Source organism: Dipteris shenzhenensis, chromosome 17 (assembly GCF_047967505.1).
Source record: "Dipteris shenzhenensis isolate YYH24624 ecotype China chromosome 17, Dip_SZ_1.0, whole genome shotgun sequence".
In the NCBI taxonomy this organism is placed as follows: domain Eukaryota; kingdom Viridiplantae; phylum Streptophyta; class Polypodiopsida; order Gleicheniales; family Dipteridaceae; genus Dipteris; species Dipteris shenzhenensis.
Window position 1 is genome coordinate 35,902,086 of NC_141612.1, and position 26,960 is coordinate 35,929,045.

The window sequence follows — 26,960 nt, forward strand, 5'->3', positions numbered from 1 at the left end:
GATCACGACCTCGACCTCCAGCAGCTCCATATCTCGACCTGCAGTCGCCACCTCCAGCAGTTCTTGATCAGCTCCCGATCTCAACGTCCACCAACAGCTCCATATCTCGACCTCCAGGCTCCATATCTCGACCTCCAGCATTTCGATCGCCACCTCTAGCAGTTCTTGATCAGCTCGAGATCTCGACCTCCAGCAGCTCCATATCTCGACCTCCAGTCGCCACCTGCAGCAGTTCTTGATAGCTCCAGATCTCGACGTCCAGCAGCTCCATATCTCGACCTCCAGGCTCCATATCTCGACCTCCAGCAGATAGATCTCGACCTCCAGCAGATAGATATCGCAGTTCCATATCTGGACCTCCAGCAGATAGATCTCGACCTCCATATCTCGACCTCCAGCAGATAGATATCGCCACGCCACCTTTGTGCAGCCTTTTGTACCTCTCCATATAGAAGTATAGAAGATATCGATCGCCACCTTTGTGCAACCTTTTGTACCTCTCCATATCTTGACCTCCAGCAGTTCCTGATCCGCTCCATATCTCGACCTCCAGCAGCTCCTGATCCGGCTCTATATTTCGACCTCCAGCAGTTCCGTCGACCAGCAGCCAGCTCCAAGAATTTCACGTCCTCAGTTCACGTACACGAGTAGGCTCCAGTAAACATCCTCTGCTCTTGTGTGCAGACTTGAAGTAGACATCCTCAGCTCGACGTCTTGGTGGACAATTCCTTCAACAACCATTTGTATTGCCAGGTCGATTTGCTATGGTTTACTTTCAGTTGATTGGTCTGCTAAGCGAGTTTATTTTGCATTCCGAGAGATAGTGGACGTGTTGCAATCTCTTTCTCTCTCTCTCTCTCTCTCTCTCCCCCCCCCCTCTTCCACTTATCTTTCTCTTGCATTGGATCATCCCTCAAGACGGTTTTTAAGCATGTGCAGGAGAGAGAGAGAGAGAGAGAGAGAGATTATATGTGTGTGTGAAAGAGAGAGTGTGTGTTTGTGTGTGTGTGTGTGTGTGCGCTTTTGTGTTTTTGTGAGAGAGGGAGAGAGAGAGAGAGGGGGGGGCAAGGTTTATAGAATTTTTGTATGTGGTTTTGAGAGAGAGAGAGAAAGAGAGGTGTAGGGGTTGATCGATGCTAGGGGAAGATGAAAGGGCATGAATATCTAAGGAAAGGAGATGAAAGAAAATGAAGATAATGGAGGAACGAAAGAAGGTAGATTTGAGCAAGCAAGGAGAGATTTTCCTGAAGGAAAAGAGGTAGTGTGCACCCTGCTATAGGTCAATCAATTGCCATCGTGCAACCTTGCATGTAGACACATATGCTACACCCTCCTTTCCCTTCAACTAATTAACTGATTTTAGCATATTCCTTAAGTTAGGGTACATGCTGGTGCCAATCTTACGTGCATTTTGGGAGATAGTGGCATGTGAAGTTTTGTAATCCTTACAAGCTATATGTATATCTAATCAATTGTGTGTGTGTGTATGTGTGCGCGTGTATGTGTGTGTGTGTGTGTTGTGTGTGTGTGTGTGTTGTGTGTGTGTGTATGTGTTAACACCTCTAGCTACGGGTTTTTTTTGTGTGTATTTTTGTGCCTCTAGCCTCTATCTATAGCATGCATAGAAGTGTACGTGCCATTTTTAGAGAGATAGAGAGAGATTATGTGTGTATGTGTTAACACCTCTAGCTACGGGTTTTTTTTTTGTGTGTGTGAGTTGAGATGTGCATTTCGAGAGATAGTGTCATTATTAGTCATTTGATAAACCCTTCTCTAGCTATGGTTTTGTGTGTGTGTGTGTGTTAAGATACACATTTCCAGAGGCAGTGGCGTTAGTCATTTGATAAACCCCTCGCCCCCCCTCTCTCTCTCTCTCGCATTCACAAATCTTGCATGGCGCTCACATTCACACACAAATGTAAAAACATAATGTTTATAATCCTTACAAGCTATATGTATATCTAATAAATTATGTGTGTGTGTATGTGTGCGCATGTATGTGTGTGTGTGTGTGTTGTGTGTGTGTGTATGTGTTAACACCTCTAGCTACGGGTTTTTTTAATGTGTATTTTTGTGCCTCTAGCCTCTATCTATAGCATGCATAGAAGTGTACGTGCCATTTTTAGAGAGATAGAGAGAGATTATGTGTGTATGTGTTAACACCTCTAGCTACATGGGGGTGTATGTCATTACGTATTTCTATGAGAGAGAGAGAGAGAGAGAGATTGAGATTATATGTGTGTGTGAGAGAGAGAGAGTGTGTTTGTGTGTGTGTGTGTGTGTGTGTGTGTGTGTGTGTGTGCTTTTGTGTTTTTGTGAGAGAGGGAGAGAGAGAGAGAGGGGGGGGAGGTTTATAGAATTTCTGTATGTGGTTTTGAGAGAGAGAGAGAAAGAGAGGTGTAGGGGTTGATCGATGCTAGGGGAAGATGAAAGGGCATGAATATCTAAGGAAAGGAGATGAAAGAAAATGAAGATAATGGAGGAACGAAAGAAGGTAGATTTGAGCAAGCAAGGAGAGATTTTCCTGAAGGAAAAGAAGTAGTGTGCACCCTACTATAGGTCAATCAATCGCCATCGTGCAACCTTGCATGTAGACACATATGCTACATCCTCCTTTCCCTTCAACTAATTAACTGATTTTAGCATATTCCTTAAGTTAGGGTACATGCTGGCGCCAATCTTACGTGCATTTTGGGAGATAGTGGCATGTGAAGTTTTGTATTTTTGTGCCTCTAGCCTCTATCTATAGCATGCATAGAAGTGTACGTGCCATTTTTAGAGAGATAGAGAGATTATGTGTGTATGTGTTAACACCTCTAGCTATGGTTTTTTTTTGTGTGTATGTGTGTTGAGATGTGCATTTTGAGAGATAGTGTCGTTAGTCATTTGATAAACCCTCCCCCTCCCCCTCCCCCTCCCCCCCCTCTCTCTCTCTCTCTCTCTCTCTCTCTCTCTCTCTCTCTCTCTCTCTCTCTCTCTCTCTAGCTATAGTTTTGTGTGTGTGTGTGTGTTGAGATACACATTTCCAGAGGCAGTGGCGCTAGTCATTTGATAAACCCCTCGCCCCCCCTCTCTCTCTCTCTCTCTCTCTCGCATTCACAAATCTTGCATGGCGCTCACATTCACACACAAATGTAAAAACATAACATTTATAATCCTTACAAGCTATATGTATATCTAATCAATTGTTTGTGTGTGTGTGTGTGTATGTGTGTGTGTGTATGTGTATGTGTTAACACCTCTAGCTACGGGTTTTTTGTGTGTGTGTGTGTGTTGAGATGTGCATTTCGAGAGATAGTGTCGTTAGTCATTTGATAAACCCTCCCCCTCCCCCCTCCCCTGTCTCTCTCTCTCTAGCTATGGTATTTCTATGAGAGAGAGAGAGAGAGAGAGAGATGTACAGTTATACGAGTGCCCTTGAGCATCTATCTTCTATCTATTGCCTTCCCTTCCTTGCCTCATCGCATGCTCCTCTAGCACATAACAAAAATCACTTCAAACATCCACTTTGAGACGTAACTGAGCATCATCGGCCCAAAAGTGAAGGAAAAGTATCCCCTCACTCATGGAGGTACATTGGAGGTTTGCGGCATAAAGAAAAAGGTGAGGGAGTGTGATTCAGTTTATGGAATCTAGACCATGGAGGGCCCATGTAGTGAGGCGAAGGGGTGCAATGACTATTTCATTGCATGCGCCGAAAACAAAAGAATATGGATTAAATCAAATATAAAGGAAATGGGGAGGGGGGGATAAAGGTGTAAGGCATTAGCTTAATTTATACGTGGGGGTGTAAGTCATTACGTATTTCTATGAGAGAGAGAGAGAGAGATGTACAGTTCGCTTAGCTTTACTTTTTTTTGGGGTTGTTTTTCTTGCAGGTGCTTCAATTTATTGTTGGACTAGCACTAGCTTCTCTCCACAACTTTTGTTTATCCAGGTAGGTGATCACTTTTTTTCCAATTGACATTGTGTGTGTGTGTGTGTGTGTGTTTGCATCTTAAACATTTTCAAAATCATTGAAACCATTCCGATCTGATAATTCATGAATTCTCTGTTACATTCATGAAACCATTCTGATCGTAATTCGTGGATGCTTAGATTCTTGGGAGGGGAAAATTGAACTAAGAACCATATTTTTTCAAAAAGATAATGGAGGCGAGAGAGAGAGAGAGAGAGAGAGAGAGAAGCTTAGAAGCTACATTTTTAAAATCATCCAAACCATTATGATCTTATAGTTTCTAGATGATTATATTATTGAGACAGAAGAACTAAAAGATTATGGAGGCGAGAGAGAGAGAGAGAGAGGGAAAATATAATGGTGGACAGAAGTGAATTAAGTTAGTATATTAGTTAGAGACAAGGCGATGATGGGGTTGGACCAGTAATCATTAAATGTAATTGTATCTTTCATAGGGGCATCTTGATGACCTGGCAATATGTCTAGAGATAAGCTTGCACTGTCTACCCTAAGTGATCTAATCTAACCTTCATTTTTGAGAAGCTAGCCTTGCTTTTCAATTGACTTTGCTTTCTATTTGGAATTCTTTGCTTCCTTAGGATACGTTGTGTGTGTGTGTGTGTGTGTTTGCATCGTTTAAGACAAGCTACATTTTCAAAATCATTGAAACCATTCCGATCCGATAATTCATGAATTCTTTGCTTCCTTAGGACACATTAGTTAGAGACAAGGCGATGATGTGGTTGGACCTTAAGTGATCTAATTAACCTCTCGAGGAGAGTAAAGGATTATGTATGTTTCATGTCATGTGCATTATACCCATGAGAAGTAACCTCCAGAGGTGAGGCAATTGGATATCAGTAATCATTAAATGTAATTGTATCTTTCTTAGGAGCATCTTGATGACCTGGCAATATGTCTAGAGATAAGCTTGCACCCTCTACCCTAAGTGATCTAATCTAACCTTCATTTTGAGAAGCTAGCCTTGCTTCTCAATGAGAGTAAAGCATCAAATATGTTTCATGTCATGTGGACTTTAGCCATGAGAACTAAGCTCGAGACGTGAGGCGATTGGATGATAGGTGGTGCTACACAGAGAGAGAGAGAGAGAGAGAGAGAGAGAGAGAGAGAAAGAGAGAGAGGGGACCAAAAAATATAATGGTAGGGCAGAAGTGAAATAAGACATGGCCATGATGTGGTTGGACCAGTAAGCATTAAATGTGATTATATCTTTCGTAGGAGCATCTTGATGACCTGGCAATATGTCTACAAATAAACTTGCACCCTCTACCCTAAGTGATCTAATCTAACCTTCGTTTTGAGAAGCTAGCCTTGCTTCTCAATGAGAGTAAAGCATCAAATATGTTTCGTGTCATGTGGACTATAGCCATGAGAACTAAGCTTGAGACGTGAGGTGATTGGATGATAGGTGGGGCTACACCGAGAGAGAGAGAGAGAGAGAGAGAGAGAGAGAGAGAGAGAGAGAGAAGGGACGAAAAAATATAATGGTAGGCCAGAAGTGAAATAAGACAAGGCCATGATGTGTTTGGACCTGTAATCATTAAATGTAAGCTACATTTTTAAAATCATCCAAATCATTATGATCTTATAGTTTCTAGATGATTATATTATTGAGACGGAAGAACTAAAAGATAATAGAGGCGAGAGAGAGAGAGAGGGGGGGAGAGAGAGAGAGGGAAAATATATTGATGGACAGAAGTGAATTAAGTTAGTGTATTAGTTAAAGACAAGGCGATGATGTGGTTGGACCCTAAGTGATCTAATCAACCTCTCAAGGAGAGTAAAGGATTATGTATGTTTCATGTCATGTGCATTATAGCCATGAGAAGTAACCTCCAGAGGTGAGGCGATTGGATATTAGTAATCATTAAATGTAATTGTATCTTTCCTAGGAGTATCTTGATGACTTGGCAATATGTCTAGAGATAAGCTTGCACCCTCTACCCTAAGTGATCTAATCTAACCTTCGTTTTGAGAAGCTAGCCTTGCTTCTCAATGAGAGTAAAGCATCAAATATGTTTCATGTCATGTGGACTATAGCCATGAGAACTAAGCTCGAGATGTGAGGCGATTGGATGATAGGTGGGGCTACACAGAGAGAGAGAGAGAGAGAGAGAGAGAGAGAGAGAGAGAGAGGGGATGAAAGAATATAATGGTAGGGCAGAAGTGAAATAAGACAAGGCCATGATGTGGTTGGACCAGTAATCATTAAATGTGATTGTATCTTTCGTAGGAGCATCTTGATGACCTGGCAATATGTCTAGAGATAAGCTTGCACCCTCTACCCTAAGTGATCTAATCTAACCTTCGTTTTGAGAAGCTAGCCTTGCTTCTCAATGAGAGTAAAGCATCAAATATGTTTCATGTCATGTGGACTATAGCCATGAGAACTAAGCTTGAGACGTGAGGTGATTGGATGATAGGTGGGGCTACACCGAGAGAGAGAGAGAGAGAGAGAGAGAGAGAGAGAGAGAAAGAGAGAGAAAGAGAGAGAGAGAGAGAGAGAGAGAGAGAGAGGGGGGGGGGGGGGGGGGGACAAAAAAATATGATGGTAGGCCAGAAGTGAAATAAGACAAGGCCATGATGTGTTTGGACCAGTAATCATTAAAGGTATTTGTATTTTTCTTAGGAGCATCGAGCTGGCAGTATGTCTAGAGATAAGCCAGCATCCTCTTCCCTAAGTGATCTAATCTAACCTCTTTCAGAAGTTAGCCTTGCTTCTCAAGGAGAGTAAAGGATTAAGTGTGTTTCACGTCATGTGCTTTATAGCCATGAGAACTAAGCTCGAGAGGTGAGACGATTGGATGATAGATGGGGCTACACACACACACACAGACACACACACACACACACAGAGCAAAATATAATGGTGGACAGAAGTGAAATAAGTCCATGATGTGGTTGGATACACCTTCATGAGTAGACAATAAGATTGCAGTAAGATTTCTTGGTGATGATCATAGGACTAAGGTCTCAGATTTAGGGTTGGGTAGAGGAGGCTAATGCATGGCAAGGGGAGGTTAGGGGGATTTGATTTTTGAAATAGACGCTAGGGCCATGTGCCCTCCATGTCGATTTCTCCTTTTAATATGTCCTATGATTTCTACTTCCTACCACCATATCCTTGGTCACTCTAAGCAACTTACCGCCTTTGAATCGGAAAATATTTGCACGAGTGCTTGGCAAGAGCTCATTCACAAATATCTCAATCCATCTAACTTGATTCCAAATTCTTTGTTGAGAGGAGATGGGCTACAATCTTTGGGTATCTACCTCCTATGCCAATTGATTTCTGCTCATGTTTATTCTATGGAATCTATGTGATCCAATTATACAATTGAGCCAATACATACCTGAAAAGGTTTTTGTATTTTATATGGATGCAGCTCCAGAAATGGCTTCTATCATTGTTTCAAATCTTGGGGAGTCGGGTTTCCATGGGCGACAAAGCCTTCGAGCAATAAAGCGAGCTGCAAGGGTGGAGGGCTCTGCAGTTCTGACATTGTGTTGTCATCTTTTCCTGAGCCAGATAGCCTTCATGTGATAAATCAAGTTTTTGCAAGGGCCGAGACTTCAACCCATGGAGCAAATCACGGTCCCAAGTTGCCTTCAAAGCGTTTTAAGTCTAGCCACGAACGTCGCACTGCTAATATAATGAAACGACTTACAAGGGGGAGAGCTTCAACCCATGCAACTGAGCATTCAAGTCATTACAATCTTTTAAAGTCCATTCAAGCCATGTGCGAGAATAATAAGGATGCATGTGCCATGAACACACGATATTTGGGCTCTTTGTGGGGAGAAATCCATTCAGATGGTGCTGCAGTAATAGCGCAGGGCATGGCAGAATTGCCTGGAACTCTCATTGCAAGGATTTCTCAAATTGAGAATAGCGTTAAGGACTCTAATCAATGGATGCAGCAGATTTTGGGGAGAGGTGGAGAAGGGGCAGTTGTATGTGAGAATGGGTGTAGACTACAAGTTGATAAGCTGAAAGACCAAGTTCAGCTACTGTCCACTGAGGTGTCAATGTTCAAAGTTGGTTTAAATAGGCTAACTGCTTTGATGACTAGGATGAGCCGTAAACTAGAGCAGGTCGCAACCCGTGACAATTAAGAGAGTCCTGAGACTTTTATGTCATTTTTTGTACTGGAATCCCAAATGCTTCTATGGGATTCATGTACTTGGGTTGCCCTTATGTTATTTGGCAAGACAAGTTTGACTCCTGAGACTTTTGTGTCACCTTTTGTACTGGAATCCCAAATGCTTCTATGGGATTCATGTACTTGGGTTGCCCTTATGTTATTTGGCAAGAGAAGTTTGACTCCTGAGACTTTTATGTCACTTTTTGTATTGGAATCCCAAATGCTTCTATGGGATTCATGTAGTTGAGTTGCCCTTATGTTATTTGGCAAGACAAGTTTTTTGCAAATGATTATATCTACTTTCATTTGACGTATATATGGCAATGGAAGCTAATTTAATTCAATATTTGAATTGCCTATTGTTCCTTCCCATTTTTGTTTTATTTAAGATATACTCAAATATTTGTGATTTTTTTGAATCATGTATTCGCATAAATGCTGATGCAATGCTTATACTTTTTTGAGATGGTCAACTTTGAGGTTTTTTAGATATGTTAGCTTTGGTTTTTATGTTTCAAATGATGGTTGCACATATGGTATTGTATTTTGCTCACATGTTGAAAAAATATGAGCATTACTCTTACCAAAGATAGTGAGACACTGAAACTTGGTCATGGGACACTATGAGTTCAATGCATAGATGGTCCGCTCTCAATTTTAGATAGATGGGAAGGGGATGGCTTTGCTAATTAACCTTGCTTCTTGCTTTTCTAAATTATTTTCTTCCTAGGGAACATTTGTTGAGATCCATCAATTTTGTCATGGTTAGGGATGATGCATAAGTTTTTTGATTAAGCTATTTTTCCCTTTGAGGAATAGATATTTATGTAGTTGGTTGAGTGGATACAGAAGATGGCAAGACAAATAGAAGAGAGGCTACATTCAATACGTTCTCATAGGAGAAGATTGTTGGATTCAACGCGGGCGGCCCGTCGTGCTTATGCTATACAAAGAACAAGGTCTAAAACACAAGGTGCTAGAAGGATGAGGGTGGCTGTGGAATCTATGGGTGTAGAAGTAGGAGTTTGCAGTCAACATAATCAGACACATGGATGCAGTAATGTAGCGTGCATTGTGGCTGAAAATACAATGGACCTCAATACTTCAGTAACAGTAGGTAGAGTGCATCAACATGCTTCAGTGATAGGTACACCTACTCAAATGGATTCAACACGGGCGGCCCGTCGTAGTTATGCTATAAAAAGAACAAGGTCGAAAACACAAGGAGTTAGAAGCGTGAGGGTGGCTGTGGAATCTATGGATGTAGAAGACGGCCTTCACAGACAACAGGACCAAATGTATGGGCACAGTAATGTAGCATGCATTGTCGAAAATACAATGGACGTCAATACTTTACCAACTGTAAATAATGAGCATGAACATGCTCCAGTAATAGGTACAACTACTCAAATGGATTCAACGCGGGCGCCCCATCGTGTTTATGCTATACAAAGAACAAGGTCGAGAACACAAGTTGCTAGAAGCAGAGAACAGAATCAAATGCATGGGCACAGTAATGTAGCATGCACTGTTGAAAATACAATGGACCTCCATACTTCACCAATAGTACGTAATGAGCATGAACCTGCTCCAGTAGTATGTACAACTACTCAAATGGATGCAAGCAGGGATGCTACTCATTTAAGAGCCCGAAGGCGTGTTGTTCACAACAGGGCTATGATTTTGGGTGCAGGGGGGAGCCTCTCTATCTTGCATACTTTTCCGTTAAGGGAAAATGTAGAGCAGCCATCTTTGTATCCACTGGTCTTCAATGCTCCTTCTGTTCATGCACTTTGATCCATGGATCATACATGCAGCTTTTGCCAAGCTCAACTGTGGAAACAAGAGACGCGAATGCATATGCATCAAGTTGTGGGCAAGCACTGTTGCAAAGTTGGTCGTGTGTCATTGTTGCCGTTAGAAGAACCACCAGAGATTTTGAGAGTTCTATTGCACGGACATGATGCTAGAAGCAAACTATTTAAGAAAAACATTAGGGCTTATAATAGTGCCATGGCATTTGTTTCATTGGGAGCTCATGTTGATCAAATGTTCCATGGGAATGGGGGTATACAAAACTTTCAGGTCCATGGTAGTGTCTATCATCGGATTGGAAATTTATTGCCCGATGAGGCTAGGCAAGAGATGCCATGTTTTGCACAGTTGTACGTGTATGACACTGATCATGAACTAGAACACTGTTTACATGGGATGCCTGAGGCATTTTGGAGTTGTTGCAGAGGATGATGCACGAGTGCAATCCATATGCCAGTGCATTGATGGCTATTGGGCAAGTGCTAAGAACAAATCCACATACAAACCTGAGGATGGTTATTTGTGAGAGCCGCTCCACCTCAAGGTAGTACTTGGCTCCTATGGCTAGCGAGGTTGCTGCAATCATGCCAGGACAAGGGGATGACTTCGATATTGGAAATCGGGACATTCAGATTTTTAGCCGCAATGGGTTTGTGCGTAGAATATCTAATTTGCACCGATCATACATGCCTCTCATGTATGTTCTTTTGTTCCCTCGGGGGGAAGATGGTTGGCATCCATATATCCCATATAGTGATGTTCCTAATCACACACCATTGCACGAGATACGTGGACAGAGTTGTGTCACCCAGAGACAATACTACGCATATCGTTTGCAGGTGAGATATGATACAAATGCATGTCTTTTGCGTGGGGGTAGATTGTTGCAGCAATACATGGTTGATGCCTACAGTAGCATGGAAGAGTCCAGGTTGGTGTGGATACGAAACAACCAAGCTTCACTACGCGCTGAAGTCTATCAAGGGTTGATGGACATGGTGAATATAGCTGATGGGACACGTACTATGCTTGGCAATGCTGCAGGGCATAGGGTGGTGTTGCCTTCTTCTTTTACGGGAGGGCCTCGGTATATGTGTCAGCTATACCAAGATGCTATGGCAATTGTCAGAAAAAGGGGCAAACCTGATTTATTCATAACATTCACCTGTAATCCCAAATGGCCTGAAATATCTATAGCATTGTTGCCGGGGCAAACTGCGCAAGACCGTCCAGATTTGACAGCCCGTGTGTTTTTCCAAAAGCATAAGGACATGATGCAGTCAATTACAAAACATAATTTGTTTGGGAAGGTGGCTGGATATGTGAGTGTCATAGAGTTTCAAAAGAGAGGTCTGCCACACTCACACATATTGTTGATATTAGAAAGTGGTTTCAAACCCGTGGAGATCGGTCACTATGACCGATTAGTGTGTGCGGAGTTGCCAGATAAGGCTATGTTCCCAGAGTTGCATGATATTATTGTGCAATGTAATGTCCATGGTCTGTGTGGTGCACTAAATCCATCTGCAGCTTGCATGGTTGATGGAAAATGCATTCGTCATTATCCACGTGGATTCTCATAGACGACTACTATTGGCAATGATGGCTATCCAGTTTACATGCGTCGTGATGATGGTAGAAAGATACAAGTGAAAGGGGGTGTGATTGATAATCGTTGGATTGTGCCATTTAATCCTTTCCTCTCCGTGAAGTACAAGGCACACATAAATGTTGAAATATGCTCCACAATCACTGCAGTTAAGTATTTGTATAAATATGTGTACAAAGGTCATGATAGAGCCATTGTCAAGATGCAGGTAAATAATGAAGGAGAGCAAGGGCATTTGCACAACATAGTTGACGGTGGCATTGATGAGATTAGTAGTTACTTAGATGCACATTACGTGTCAGCATCAGAAGCATGTTGGCGGATTTATGAGTATGCCACGCACGATGAAAAACCCGATGTGCAAAGATTGCAGGTTCATCTTCCAATGCGCAATAATGTCATCTTTCGAGATGATGATGATTTGCAAAATGTTGTAGGCAGGGAACAAAATCAAAAGACCACCCTCACAGAATGGTTCACTTATAATCAGTTGCAATTTGACGCAAGCAACTTGCTATATGGTGACTTGCTAGACAAGTTGGTTTGGAACAAAACCAATAAGCGGTGGACTAGAAGACAAAAGGGGAATACCATAGGTCGGATGTACATGGTGAGCTCTACTTCATGCGTATGCTTCTTAATGTGTGCACGGGATGCAAGTCCTTCAATGACCTACGTACTTTTGACAACCAAGTGTACCCTACTTTCAAGGCAACATGCATAGCACGGGGATTGTTGGAGAGTGATGATGAATGGTTTGTGTGTATGCAAGAGGCTGTGTTTTATCAAAATAGTGCACAACTGAGACACCTATTTGTGACAATATTGGTTTTTTGTGTGCCAACGTCTCCTCGACTTTTGTGGGAAAAATTTTCCCTTGAGCTTTCGGATGATTTTTTTAATATATTGGAATCAAGTATGGGGAATTTAATTGGTCATCGTGAACTAGCAATAAAGAAGGCTGTATTGTACTTGGAGCACATTCTTCAACAACATGGGCGAAGGTTGACTGAGTTTGACAGAATGCCTGTTGTAGATAGAACATCTTTGCTAGAAGCTGGAAATGGCTTATTGCAAGAAGAAAGAATGTTTGATTGTGTGAAAGAAGCATAGACTGCCCAGCAAATGGAAATGTCCTTGAATCACTGTCAACATGCTGCATTCGATTGGATTTTGGCAAGGGTCTATGGAGATGGTGGTGAGGTCTTTTTTCTTGATGGTATAGGAGGGTCTGGAAAGACCTTTCTCTACAATTGCTTGCTCTCTCGATTGCGTGGGGAGGGGCTCATCGCTTTGGCATGTGCATCTTCTGGGATTACTGCATTGCTACTAGCCAATGGACGCACGGCACACTCACGATTCAAGATACCGTTGGAGCTGGATGGTACTAGCAGTTGCAATATTAAGGTTAATAGTCAACTCGCAGATGTTTTGAAGATGGCTAGGCTGATAATATGGGATGAGGCACCCATGACTCACCGGTTTGCTTTCGAGGCACTAGACAGAACTTTACGAGATATCATGTCCAATGAGCAACTTTTTGGTGGGAAGGTGGTATTGTTGGGGGGGGATTTTAGGCAAGTCTTGCCAGTTCTTCCAAAGGCAGGACGAGAGGACATTATCAATGCTACCTTATGCCACTCAAGGATTTGGGGTCACACTACAATATTGAAGTTGACGCAGAATATGCGGGTCCTTCAGAATGGTGATAATTGTGCTGAGCAAGAGTTCATGCAATGGGTTCTGGACATTGGCAATGGGATAAATAGATGTACAAAAGAAGATACTGTTGTGATTCCATCGCATATGCTTTTAGAGACAAAGTCCATGGAAGGCCTCATTGGATGGGTGTATCGAGGGCTTGCAACTATTTTGGACTGTGCAACATACTTTCGAGAGCGCGCTATTCTTGCACCTCGAAACACCGAGGTTGATGCAATTAATGCTATGGCATTGAAGGAAATGCCCGGTGAGGAAAGGGAGTACCTAAGTGCAGACTCAGTGGACAACTTAGGGGGAGATTCCTTTTTGTTTGCAGTCGAGTATTTGAACAGTCTTGATCTTGGTGGTGGATATCCCCCGCATAGGTTGGTTTTGAAAAGGAATGCTCCTATAATTTTGTTGCGTAATTTGAATCCTCGCCAGGGTTTGTGCAATGGGACACGGTTGATATGCAAAGAGTTTCACACAAAAGTGTTAGAAGCTGAAATCATTACTGGTAACAATGCTGGTGGTAGAACGTTTATTCCAAGGATAACATTCATTCCGACCAACCTTAAACTTCCATTCGACATGAGGAGACGGCAATTTCCTATCCGATTGGCATTTGACATGACAATCAATAAGTCACAGGGTCAAACATTGTCAGTTTTGGGGCTGTACTTGGCGACACCGGTATTCAGTCATGGCCAATTATATGTGGCATTTTCATGTATCCGAGCATCAAACGCTGTTAAGGTTTTCATTTCGCAGGGTGCGTCTGATGCCAGGGGTGAGGAGATGGATAATACTTCTACCACAAATGTTGTGTACAAGGAAGTTTTGCAATTGGCAACAGCAAGAGCCTAGGAGTATGACATTGCTCTTTCAAGCCCTCCTCAGACTTTCTTGGGTGGAAAATCTTCATTTCGGTAATCTTTGTATAGCTTTTTTTAAGTTCTTTCAATATTCCAACTATCATAGGTCTTTGGGAATGTTGGCTATTTATACAAAGATAGAGTACTGAGACGTAATATTTCATGACTTTGTCCTTGATAATGTTTGGATTTCATTTTTCATTTGAGTTATGGGTTTGTAATACACTAAAGGCTATTTTCTCTTCAAAGCCTATTGTTTTTTTTCAGTATATGTAGATTGACACATGCATTCTTTTTTTGCAATGTGATAGGATGTCTAGGCAGTTCACGTTTGTCACCAAAACAAGAGCACAGGTGCAAGGTACATAGTTGCTTGACAACCACGTTTTATGTTGACACATTTAATAGTATAGTCACTCACTTTTTAGAAAATTGTAGATCCTGCGGGCTGGGGATCTCTAGAGAGCGCGCAACTGTTGTTGGATTTGCTTGAGCTGGAGAGCTACCTTGGGTAAGAACTGTGTACATTGTTTAATGCTTTATTTTTGTTAAAACAAAAATTTTTTTGGATTATATTTGAGTGGGAAAACATGCTATTGTTTGTCTTTTAGGAGTATTCCTGATTCAAGGTTTCTAATGAATCTCCACGTCCACAATCCTTTGGATGGACGAGTCCATTTGGGATATTACACTGTCCTGGCTTGCCGGCTTCATAGGGATGATGGACCACAGACCATCACTGTTCGCTGGCTGGGATACTATGAATGTGTGCGGACACAAATTTTCTATCGAGGGCAAAATGGGGACTACACGTATACCTTTGTCAGCGTTGTTGACAGCCCTTTGCGTCTGAGTAAGTACTCTAAAGAATGAGTTGGGTTTTACCAACATACATATATAAAAGTTTTATGGCTTAATAATTATAGTTCCTAAATTATCTTTCTATGTGATGCTGGTCCAGATACGATTGTTGGTACTCCGTTGTATGTTCGTAGCCGCGGTGGATGCGGCGGACGTGGTGGACGTACAATGAATGGCCGTCGCAGGCTTTTCCCTGCAGTACATGGCCGTAGACTTTTCCCTTAGGGATGTTTGTGTGTGTATTGTAGATTTTGTATGTTCAGTTATGACTTTATTTTGCGGCTGTGTATTTGGATATATCAATCAGTTCCTTGATGTAGCTATTGCATGTTCAGACATGTGACTGCACTTTTGGATGTGATATTTTTTGAAGTACTATGTCATAGAGAAGTTTATTTTGGACATGGCGGATGTGGAGTACATGGCCGGCACAGGCTTTTCCCTATAGTGCATGGCCACAGACTTTTCCCTTTAGGGATGTTTGTGTGTCTACTGTAGATTTTGTATGTTCACTTATGATTTTGTATGCGAATGTGTATTTGGACATATCAATGAGTTCTCTAGTTTCACTTTTGGATGTAATATTTTGAAGTACTATGTCATAGATATATTTTTTGGTTAGAATATGTTGCTGGTTTCAGACATTTTAGCATCTTAAGACCCAGCAGAGCGGGTCGCTAGCCCATCGTAGACGGGTCAGGTTACTCGAAAGAGTTTCACACGAAAGTGTTAGAAGCTGAAATCATTATTGGTACCAATGTTGGTGATACAATGTTTATTCGAAGGATAACATTCATTCCGACCAACCTTAAACTTCCATTCGACATGAGGAGACGACAGGAGCGCAGGTGCACGGTACATAGTTGCTTGACAACCATGTTTTATGTTGACATGTTTAATGGTATAGTCACTCACTTTTAGAAAATTGCAAATCCTGCGGGCTGGGGATCTCTGGAGAGCACGCAACTGTTGTTGGATTTGCTTGAGCTCGAGAGCTACCTTGGGTAAGAATCATGTACATTGTTTGTTGCTTTATTTTTTTGTTAAAACAAAAGGTTTTTTTTCGATTATATGTGAGTGGGAAAACATGGTATTGTTTGTCTTTTAGGACTGTTCGTGATTCAAGGTTTCTAATGAATCTCCACATCCACAATCCTTTGGATGGACGAGTCCATTTGGGATATTACGCTGTCCTGGCTTGCTGGCTTCATAGGGATGATGGACCACAGACCATCACTGTTCGCTGGCTGGGATACTATGAATGTATGGGGACACGAATTTTATATCGAGGGCAAAATGGGGACTACACGTACACCTATGTGAGCATTGTTGACAGCCCTTTGCGTCTGAGTAAGTACTCTAAAGAATGAGTTGGGTTTTACCAACATACATGTATAAAAGCTTATTGTTTGTCTTTTGTCCTAGATTGCCGGCTCAATAATTATAGTTCCCAAATTATCTTTCTGTGTGATGCTGGCCCAGATACGATTGTTGGTACCCCGTTGTATTTTCATAGCCGCGGTGGATGTGGCGAACGTCGCAGGCTTTTCCCTAGAGTACATGGCCGCAGACTTTTCCCTTAGGGATGTTTGTGTGTCTGTTGTAGATTTTGTATGCTCAGTTATGACTTTATTTGCGGCTGTGTATTTGGATATATATCAATCAGTTGTTTGATGTAGCTATTGCATGTTCAGACATGTGATTGCACTTTTGGATGTGATATTTTTGAAGTACTCTGTCATAGAGATATTTTTTTTGGACATGGCAGATGTGGAGTACATGGTCGGTGTAGGCTTTTTCCCTATAGTACATGGCTGCAGACTTTTCCCTTTAGGGATGTTTGTGTGTCTATTGTAGATTTTGTATGTTCAGTTATGACTTTGTTTGCGGATATGTATTTGGAAAGAGTTTCACACGAAAGTGTTAGAAGCTGAAATCATTACTGGTACCAATGCTGGTGATAGAACGTTTATTCGAAGGATAACATTCATTCCGACCAACCTTAAACTCCCATTCGACATGAGGAGACAGTAATTTCCTATCCGATTGGCATTTGGCATGACAATCAATAAGCCACAGGGCCAAACATTGTTTGTTTTGGGGCTGTACTTGGCGACAGCGGTATTCAATCATGGCCAACTATACGTGGCATTTTCACATATCCGAGCATCAAACGTTGTTACTTAAGGTTTTCATTTTGCAGAGTGCGTCTGATGCCAGGGGCGAGGAGATGGATAATACTTCTACCACAAATGTTGTGTACAAGGAAGTTTTGCAATTGGCAACAGCAAGAGCCTAGGAGTATGACATTGCTCTTTCAAGCCCTCTTGAGACTTTCTTGGGTGGCAAATCTTCATTTCGGTAATCTTTGTATAGCTTTTCTTAAACTTCTTTCAATATTCCAACTGTCATAGGTCTTCGGGAATGTTGGCTATTTACAGAAATATGAACTGAGATGTAATATTTCATGACTTTGTCCTTGATAATGTTTGGATTTCATTTTTCATTTGAGTCATGGGTTTGCAATATACTACAGACTATTTTCTCTTCAAGCCTATTGTTTTTTTCCAGTATATGTAGATTGACATGTGCGTTCTTTTTTTACAATGCGATAGGATGTCTAGGCAGTTCATGTTTGAATGGGGACTACACGTACACCTATGTGAGCATTGTTGACAGCCCTTTGCGTCTGAGTAAGTACTCTAAAGAATGAGTTGGGTTTTACCAAAATACATGTATAAAAGTTTTATGGCTCAATAATTATAGTTCCTCAATTATCTTTCTATGTGATGCTGGTCCAGATACGATTGCTGGTACTCTGTTTATATGTTCGTAGCCGTGGTGGACGTGGCGGACACGGTGGACGTGGAGTGAATTGCCGTCGCAAGCTTTTCCGTGCAGTACATGGCCGTAGAATTTTCCCTTAGGGATGTTTGTGTGTCTATTGTAGATTTTGTATGTTCAGTTATGACTTTATTTGCGGCTGTGTATTTGGATATATCAATCAGTACTTTGATGTAGCTATTGCATGTTCAGACATCTGTCTGCACTTTTGGATGTGATATTTTGAAGTACTCTGTCATACAGAATTTTTTTTGGGACATGGTGGATGTGGAGTACATGGTTGATGCAAGCTTTTCCCTATAGTACATGGCCGCAAACTTTTCCCTTTAGGGATGTTTGTGTGTCTATTGTAGATTTTGTATGTTTAGTTATGACATTGTATGTGGATGTGTATTTGGACATATCAATGAGTTCTCTGGTTTTACTTTCGGATGTAATATTTTGAAGTACTATGTCATAGACATTTTTTTTTGTTAGAATATGTTGTTGGTTTCAGACATTTTAGCATCTTGAGACCCGACGGAGCGGGTCACTAGCCCGTCGTAGACAGGTCAGGTTACTCGTGTATGTAATGGAGTGATCTATCCAATGTGTAAATGACATTTGAGTGTTTGTTTTGTATTGATATGTTTGTCCATATTCTGATATAAATATGAATGTATGGTGATGTGTGTCTAAATTGCAAGTAGATGTCAAATATTTCCATTGCCTTTTGTAACTTGAGTGATTGTGGTGTATATTGACACATGTCAATGTTAAAGTCACCCACTAGTCTGTTGTGTATCTATTATGTAATATATTGTGAATGTATGTTGTGATGTTTTTGTCACGCGAGGAATTCACAATGGGCCTCCAATGTTGTGCTACAGTGATGCACACCCATTTGAGGGCACACACCAAATCTTTTTTTTGATATGTTGAAAACTAAAACGAATTGAAAATTTGGAATCAAAACTAGTGGGATTGCTGCATGGTGGTCTCAAAACATTGATAATTGTTGATATTGGTATCTAGATTCACCCTAAAATGAAAAAAGTTAAAAATGTGCAATTTGTGCATGTGCAAAGAACTTTTAATAAATCCAAGACTTGCCACTTCAGTAGATAGATCACCGCGTGCCATGTCAGCAGTGACCTCACAGGTGCCACGACATCTTCCACGATGGCATGCCATATCACCATTACTGACATCAGCATCTGCCACATCACCTACCACCTATCTCATTGTCATGTCATCAAGGTTAACCTATACCCAAGTTAGGTCAACTTAACCTTGGGTTAGGAAACTTGACCATGGTTAGGTCAACTTGACCCTGGGTTAGGTCAGTCAATGCCACCTCAGCTATCCAGTCAGCACTGACCCCCTGTAAGCACAGTTATCCCTCTACAAGCACACTGTGCACTGCATGTGCGCCCTATTGCCACCTCATCAGTGCTCTGGCACACCCCTTGCTAGGCATGGTCACTACATGTGACCCTGAGTACCACATCATCATTAAGCACTTTGCACCCTTTTTTGCCCCTCCACCTAGATCAAGCCATATCTCTTGATCCAGGAAGAATTTGAGGGTGCTCCAAAAAAAAAATCGCTCGATTTTTTGTGCTCTATGTGCTCGTCATATCATGTGCACATTTCGGTGCAAGTTTCACTCACTTTTGAGCCTCACCAAACAAATCCAATTCCTACACGAACACTAGCCTTTACATCGATGCATCTGATCCAACACATAAAAAGAACCAAAGAAAAGAGATTATTTGTTGTTCTTTCATCGATTGGCAGTTGGTATAGATCTAGATCAGAGTAGACTAGATCGCCATAGAGGAGACGCTTTGAATTTCTCCAAGTTGCCAATCTAAGCCATGCCCAAAATTCTCGACTAGTTCATACTTGGAGTTAGTCCCTACGCTCACATATGGTTTCACATCATCACATTACCTAAAACCTGACGTTCATCAGCTCAGTGAGTAGACTTCAAAGTGTTCAGAGGCATTGCCAATTGATCAGTGGGCAAATAGAACATGATTTGATTTCACACACACATGCCGTCATTGTAAAGCCTATTTGGCTATTTCATGGCATTGTGCACTTTATATTAGCCTTGTAAAGCCTCTTGGCTATTCCTGGCATCATTTGCCACAAGCCTTGTAATTCAAACCAGATTATATATATTGCAGTTCTACCTTCACCAACAGTTTAGCTTTCACTTGCCACCACAATCAGTGTTTTGTAGTTGATTCAGATAGTGATTTTCACGACACTTTGAGTACATGTAATCGAGGGAATTCTTGAGGCAGAGGAAATCATCGTGGTGGACATTCTAGTCACAGTCATTTTGCAAATGAACATGGGAATATGTTTCTTGCAAGCGAGGAAATGCAGCAGACTGATACAGTGTACCTAGACACTGATTTCAATCCAAAAGAGGATTACAACTATCAAGTTGACCAAGTGGAATAGGATCCTTGGTACATCGACAGTGGTGCATCATCTCACATGACAAATCATCAGGAATGTTTCACAGAAATGAAGCCATTAGAAGGATAAAAGAATGTCATCTACACAGCAGACAATACACTGAATCCAATTCAAGGGACAGGTGTTATCCCTATGAACAATTTCACTGGTATGAAAGGATTAGTGAAAGATGTGCTCTATGTTCCAAAGCTCAGCAAGAACCTCTTATCAATAGGTCAAATCATGGAACACAACTACAGAGTCATCTTCGACAGTGATGAATGCACTATCAGAGATAAATCCAAAAGATGTCAGCTAGTAGCAAAAGGTGTCAAGGAAGGGCGCTTATACAGAATGCTAGCTATAGTATCAGATAAGCATGCCATGTAAGCTTAATTGCAACAAATGCCACTCTCTGCAAAATGGCACAAGAGATATGGTCATGTCAACTTCAAGTACTTGTTAGATCTTAGGAATCAGAATATGGCAATTGGGATTCCGAAGCTTTAGTTTCTTGGAAAAGTTTGTGAAGCATGCTGTTTCGGCAAACAAAAGCGAGCCAACTTTGGCAGAAGTACCTCTCGTGCACAAAGTATTCTTGATTTGATACATACAGATGTATGGGGTTATGCCCAGACCCACAGCATCAATGGTTCACTTTACTACTTGAGTTTCATCGACGACTACAACAGATATTGTTGGGCCTATTTTTTTGAAAGAGAAATCTGAAGTGTTTTCCAGATTTGAAGAATTCAAAGCCATGTTAGAAAACCAGACAGGCAAAAAGATCAAGGTCATGAGATCAGATAGAGGAGGTGAATACATGTCTTTAGCATTCATGAACTTTTGCAAAAATCACGGCATACGAAGACAATTCACATGTGTAGATACTCCTCAGTAGAATGCAAGAGCTGAAAGGAAGAATGGGACTTTAGCAGACAGTGCTAGAGCAATGCTTAGTGAAAAGCATCTTCTAAATCAGTATTGGGCAGAAGCAATAGCCACTGCAAACTATTTGCTTAATTGGCTTCCTACAAAACTGATGCAGGGTATGACTCCTTATGAAGCATTCACTGGACACAAGCCACACATTGGGCATCTCTGCATATTTGGTTGCATAGCATATGCCCACATACATGATGATCTTGACCATCAATTAGAAGGCTTTTAATTGGACATGCAAGCTTGATAGTCTAGAAGTGCTATTAAGTGGTCCTGAAGCACCATTAATTGGTTTTAAAATACTATTACGTAAGCCAAAAGTACTATTAAGTGCTTCTATGTGATCCAAAAGTACTATTAAGTAGTCATGAAGCACTACTAAGTGGTTTACAATACTATTAAATAGCTCTGAGTTACTATTAAGTGGTCCAAAGGTACTATTAACTGATATTTGTTTTGTGGTAGGTGGAGTTCTTCAAAAGATTCAAGGCTTACTACCCACATATCAAGATTTATCTAAGGATCTGAAGCCCTTCTTTATGTGCAAGTTGAAGGATCGATACACTTATTGTTGTGTTTCAAATGTGCAAATGATATTTTTGAAAGAATCATTCAATTACATGCGGCAAAAATAATTCAAACTCCATGGGACACTATGCTCATGTGCCTACAGTGTTTGTGACCATGGCAGGATAAATTTATATGTGAAGCTGCAAATTCTATCTACAACAGTAGCACAACTCTTTGTGAATCATTACTATGCCCAAAACCAGTAGACACATTGTTTCACTCTTATGAATGCTTAATGGGACTGTGTGCTGAATGTGGCATAACAAGAATGGTGCAATGTCTAAACGAGACAATAGATAATTACTTGATCCTCCTTATGAAGGTCTTTCAAGATATAGAGACAGGTAAACTTGATGAAGATGGTAGAAAGAAAAAGAGAAAGGATCTTTTGGTGCAACATATGAAATCTCCTAATTTTTTATCCTTCTTTACAAAGCACATCAAGAGACTTTTTATTCAGCACAACTTCATTTGCGGGTGGCAGGGTCAACAATATAGAGATTGTATTGAGAACTTTCTATGATGTTGTGGTCTCAATAATTGACTTTATTGAGAATTACATACCTCTAAAGGGCAAAATTAAATACAGTCCATGCATTGGTACAATTATATGGTTACCATCTTAGTGCACATAACATATGTGCACATTGATTCAAATGATGTTAGGTATACTCTCCATTTATATATTTCAGATTACAAGACACATGACACCCTCTTTGTGCAACATTGCTTTCTTTTACATGACCAATGGCTTAAACATCAGGCCCGTGACATCAGGGTCTTGCACTAAAACGTCTTTGGGTGTGGTCGGGTTTAAGATAAAAGCATCCTTTCTACTTTGTTGCTAGGCACTTTAGCCTAACTAGACTTGAAATATTATGGAGCTTTCCAGCTTTAGGCCATGGGAAAGGAGAACATGATGGAGCTAGAGTTGTCATCATAAAAAGAATTTTCTAAGGGCCAGGTTTTGTGGCAGTGAGGTGAACAAAGTCTTTTAGAAAATCAAAGAGGATGAAGTACAGGGAGTTAATGAGTTGGACTATAAGCATGTGGTAGGTTAATGGTCTATGCATTTCTTTAATGGATACTCAGCTATACAGATAAATATGCCTTGAGATGTAGGAGGCTCTCTTGGTTTTTTGATCCATGTATGCAGGGAAAATGGAGATGATGCAAGAATAAGGCATATGTAGAAAGTTGGTATTATCATAGTATTATCCCCATGGGTGACGGTGAAGGATCAAATGATAGATCGAGTGATGAAGAGGATGTTGATACCCCATGTATGTCGGTCAGTCAAATGCCTTGAGTGACGCATTGTGTGCGGGGGACAAATTTGTTGTCAATGTGTCAAGTAATGGGAAGGAAGATGCATACTTTTACATTATTAAGTGCTTTAAGGCAAAGGGAATAATATCCAGGGTGATTTCATACAATTGGGGCAGTACTCTTCCTACTAGATCACTAGTAGTTACGGGATACTACTATGAGAGAGTCAATGATGATGTGTGGTAGCTTCTTACAAACCTCCCATTCTCATGTATGCACACCTAGTGTGGGCCATCAACTTTCATATGGAGCAAATACTAGGAGAGGAAAATCTTTTCAAGTTATTACCCAAGGTTGAAGAAAATGTATATATAATAGCATGCCTTTCACCGTTTAGGTAAGCACTGATTTGTACAACTACCTTCTATACGTTAGATATGCTCAATGCCCCACCCTCCTGGTAACCACCAATGGTCCAAGGTGCTCAAGTTGTAAGGCCCCCATATGAGGAGAAGCCATGTGTGAGCCCGGGACACTGGATGGATCCTGACTTGCATGTCGAATGAGGTCTATCAATGAGACCATTGATGGTAGAAAGGTGATTATGTGGGAGCCCCTTATTCTTCTGGGTCCTGGGGGCCTGCTAGCCCCCAGCTGGGGGGTCGTAGGGGGGCCAGCGGCTCCCTTGGTGGGGGTTCGGGGGCAAGAGCCCTTGAGGCGATGATATAGAGAATATTCCTTGAATATTCCATGGACGGAATATTCCATGGACGACTAGGTTGACTGGTTGGTTCCACCAGCTACATTGATCTGACTACCGCCCTCATAGCTATAAAGAGGTGACCTCTCTAGTCCATTATACCAGATTAGATCTCCCAGTAGAGATCTTCCAGCTAGTAGCTCTTCACCTAGTATTTGTCTAGATTGCCAGGTGGACGGATCCATCATCTGTACTGCATCAATATTGAAGGAAGATTTTGTTCATCTCCAGTTTGTTGTGTACTCTCTATTCTTTGTTCAATTTTTGTTCCACTGGGCCATGTAATTTAACAGTATAGTTACAGCTGCAACATGATTTTTACACCCAAGTTCCACAGTTACAACTACAACATGATGTTTATTTAATATTGCGTAGACTAAATTAATGATTGGTCAGGTTGGGCTGTGGTGATGTTAGTATTGCATCTAGCTGGGTTTTCAAAGTTTCCAGCTCTTACTAGAACATTTTATTTGTACTGGAGTCTCCTTCCAACTGAAGCAGACAATCTCTCTTTTTTTGGTACTCAACTTTTGCTGTCCTTGAGGCTTCTTCCTTTCTAGAAAAGTTGAGTTTCACACTCGCAAGCATTGTCTATACGAGCTCTACCATGTTTGACTTAAGGCTTCTTCTCTTTCACATCCATAGGTTTGCATTCTGCAGTCTCCTATAGGGACATTGACATCCTTGCACTAGAGTAATATTTTATTGGCCCATTAGCCTTCCTCCAATTGTCGAGCTTCCTATTGAGGCCACCTGCTTGGGCCATAACCGTCTTCAAGAAAAGTTTCCCAAAAACTACCCATGCAATTTGGTGCTCTTCTTGATCATCTTTGACTACTTTGCATTTTTCAAATGCAAAGCACTTTGCAACTGGTGAGATCATTATTGGGCATAATCCCCTGGTATACTCTCTAAAAAAGTAGTCGGTACTCATCCAAGAACTCAAGGCAAACCATCCTAAGCAAAATTTTGCTGCCCTTTATGTGGCTGCTATAGTGAACACCATCAACCACTGACTCTTTGGGAGATCAGTGTAACTTATATGTATTGGGAGCTTGGCTAAAAGGCTTAAACCATACTTTGTGTTCAATTCCTTGGTTGTATAGCAAAACCGACTAAGACGATGATATTCAAATTACTTCCCACTTCCTAGAAAACCATACAACATAACTAAGAGTCATACTTGATTGTGGACTGCTTGCCTCGATTAGAATCACACATAAATAATGAAGGAATAAGGCATTTAAACTAATCTTGATAGAAACACCTTACCTTGCAAAAAAGATTTTGATAGTGACAATCCTATTCTGGCATCATCAGGGCGCACATTCTTCTTGGCACACTTTCTTGAAGGAGTTTTCATTTTGCACAAATGAGTATGTGAAGAGAGAGAGAGAGAGAGAGAGAGAGAGAGAGAGAGAGAGAGAGACTGGGGTCGTGATGTGTTTGCATTGGAGAGAGAGAGTGAAGTGTATAGAATCCCGTAGGATAGAATAGATGCATCTTGCAAGAGGTGTGAGAGCACAATGAAAGCAATATGGTAGATCTCTATTATGATTGTGAGAGAGAGGACTCTCTCTTATAGAAAGGGGGAGAAGGTAGTACCTTCCCTACATAGTGGCAATCACCCCTACATCAGTGGGAATCAATCCCTACATCATTGGGATTGCCTTTGTCTTACATCATCACTTAGGTTACAAGCCCTTGAACATACTTACCCCAACAAACCCCCCCTCAAGGGGTTGCCTCTTGCAGTGTCAAGGATACATCTAGTCTCATAGTTTCTCAAGCCATCTCATGGTGGTCAAGGATTAATTTATGGCTAGGATCTCATGCTAGCAAGGGTTTCCAAGGATGTGAGGTTCACAGAAATGGGATAGTCAAAACACATATCACACGGCCTACATCATATGGTGACCAGAGGTGATTTACATAACATATTTTTTTTGGAGTACTACTTGAGGCAGAGAACCTCAAAATTTGACCAAGTGATGATAAACAAAAAATTCAAAGTGCCTAAAAAGCATAGTCTTCATTTTCTTCATTTGTTGATGGAGTTCTTCCTTCAAGCATAATTGCTTTGTTGTTGAAGTAGTCCTTCTTGTCTTTAGCTTTTTCTTTTGAAAATGGTGGTTGTTTGTTTTACTAGTAGCTTGATTAGTTCAATTATTAGACGGTTAGTGCAATTGTTAGATTCATTATATGTGACTATATTAAACCAACCCAGGGTTGAAATTATTTTGTTTTCTCATAGGTTGATTAGTTTAATTAGACCGTGTTTTTGCACGTACAATGTTTTGTAGTGTTTTTTATTGTTTTAGTAGTACAAAAAGGGGGCTCATTGTACTGTTGTTCTTGTTAGCAGAGGAAAATGACCACCCGAATAAGGGGGGAAAGTATGTATGATCCAAAGGGTACAATTGTAAGGGTGTAACTTTTGGAGATTGGTTGTAGCTAAAAATTTGTAATCCACACGATGTGTGAGAGAACGATCATCTTCCAGAATAGAGAATGTATTAAGTGAATGTTTTTGGAAAGTACATGAAATCTGTTTTACTATTTTCCATGTCTATCTATATATTGAATGTTTCTGATCATCTTTCTTGAAATCTATAATACGAGATGAGAGAGAGAGAGAGAGAGAGAGAGAGAGAGAGAGAGTTCCTTTTAGAACACGCATTGAAAATACTTGCGGGTGTGGTGAGAGTTTCAAACAAAACATTCACCCTTTGCATTGTAACCTGATCAATCTGAACACAAATGCAGGTTATTCAGGCCGTTAACACTAGTGATCCTGTGGGTTCAAAAACTTGGTGACCTGAGGACTAGATGAATGGTAACCCTACGTTGTCACAATGGCAAAGGGGAATGGTGTGCGATCTCGTGAGCAATAGTGCTGGCACCTGCAAAGATTGAGACTGATGCTACGTATACATTAATGGCTTAGGGAACACATGGAAAAAGATGTAAATACAATCAAGAAGGCAACATCAAAGAACAAAAATCTTATGACTTGTCATCCACAAGGGAATGGGCAAGCGGAGATAGCGAACAAGCGTCTGATGTAGACCTTGTACAAATTTGTCCAGACGGACAACTACCAGATGGAATTACAAGAACTATTTGATGGAGATTC

At 41.1% G+C, this 26,960-nt stretch overlaps 1 protein-coding gene across 1 annotated transcript; it reads left to right on the forward strand.

Annotated features, from left to right (window-relative positions):
• Nucleotides 1–652: 652 nt before the first annotated feature.
• Nucleotides 653–15,210, forward strand: LOC147892048 (uncharacterized). The gene is made up of 6 exons (XM_087388561.1): nt 653–753; nt 3,879–3,937; nt 14,436–14,485; nt 14,563–14,635; nt 14,736–14,977; nt 15,086–15,210. The coding sequence occupies exons 3-6, from the start codon at nt 14,437–14,439 to the stop codon at nt 15,208–15,210; spliced, it is 489 nt and encodes a 162-aa protein (XP_087244687.1). The 5' UTR covers nt 653–753; nt 3,879–3,937; nt 14,436.
• The last annotated feature ends 11,750 nt before the right edge of the window (nt 15,211–26,960 follow it).

What these genes read in the sequence shown, in the direction of transcription:
- LOC147892048 (XM_087388561.1), top strand. Translation starts at nt 14,437, where the DNA reads ATGTCTAGGCAGTTCACGTTTGTCACCAAAACAAGAGCACAGGTGCAA. An exon ending in AACAAGAGCACAGGTGCAAG is followed by an intron (nt 14,486 to 14,562) that starts GTACATAGTTGC and finishes AGAAAATTGTAG; the next exon opens with ATCCTGCGGGCTGGGGATCT. An exon ending in GAGCTGGAGAGCTACCTTGG is followed by an intron (nt 14,636 to 14,735) that starts GTAAGAACTGTG and finishes TTTGTCTTTTAG; the next exon opens with GAGTATTCCTGATTCAAGGT.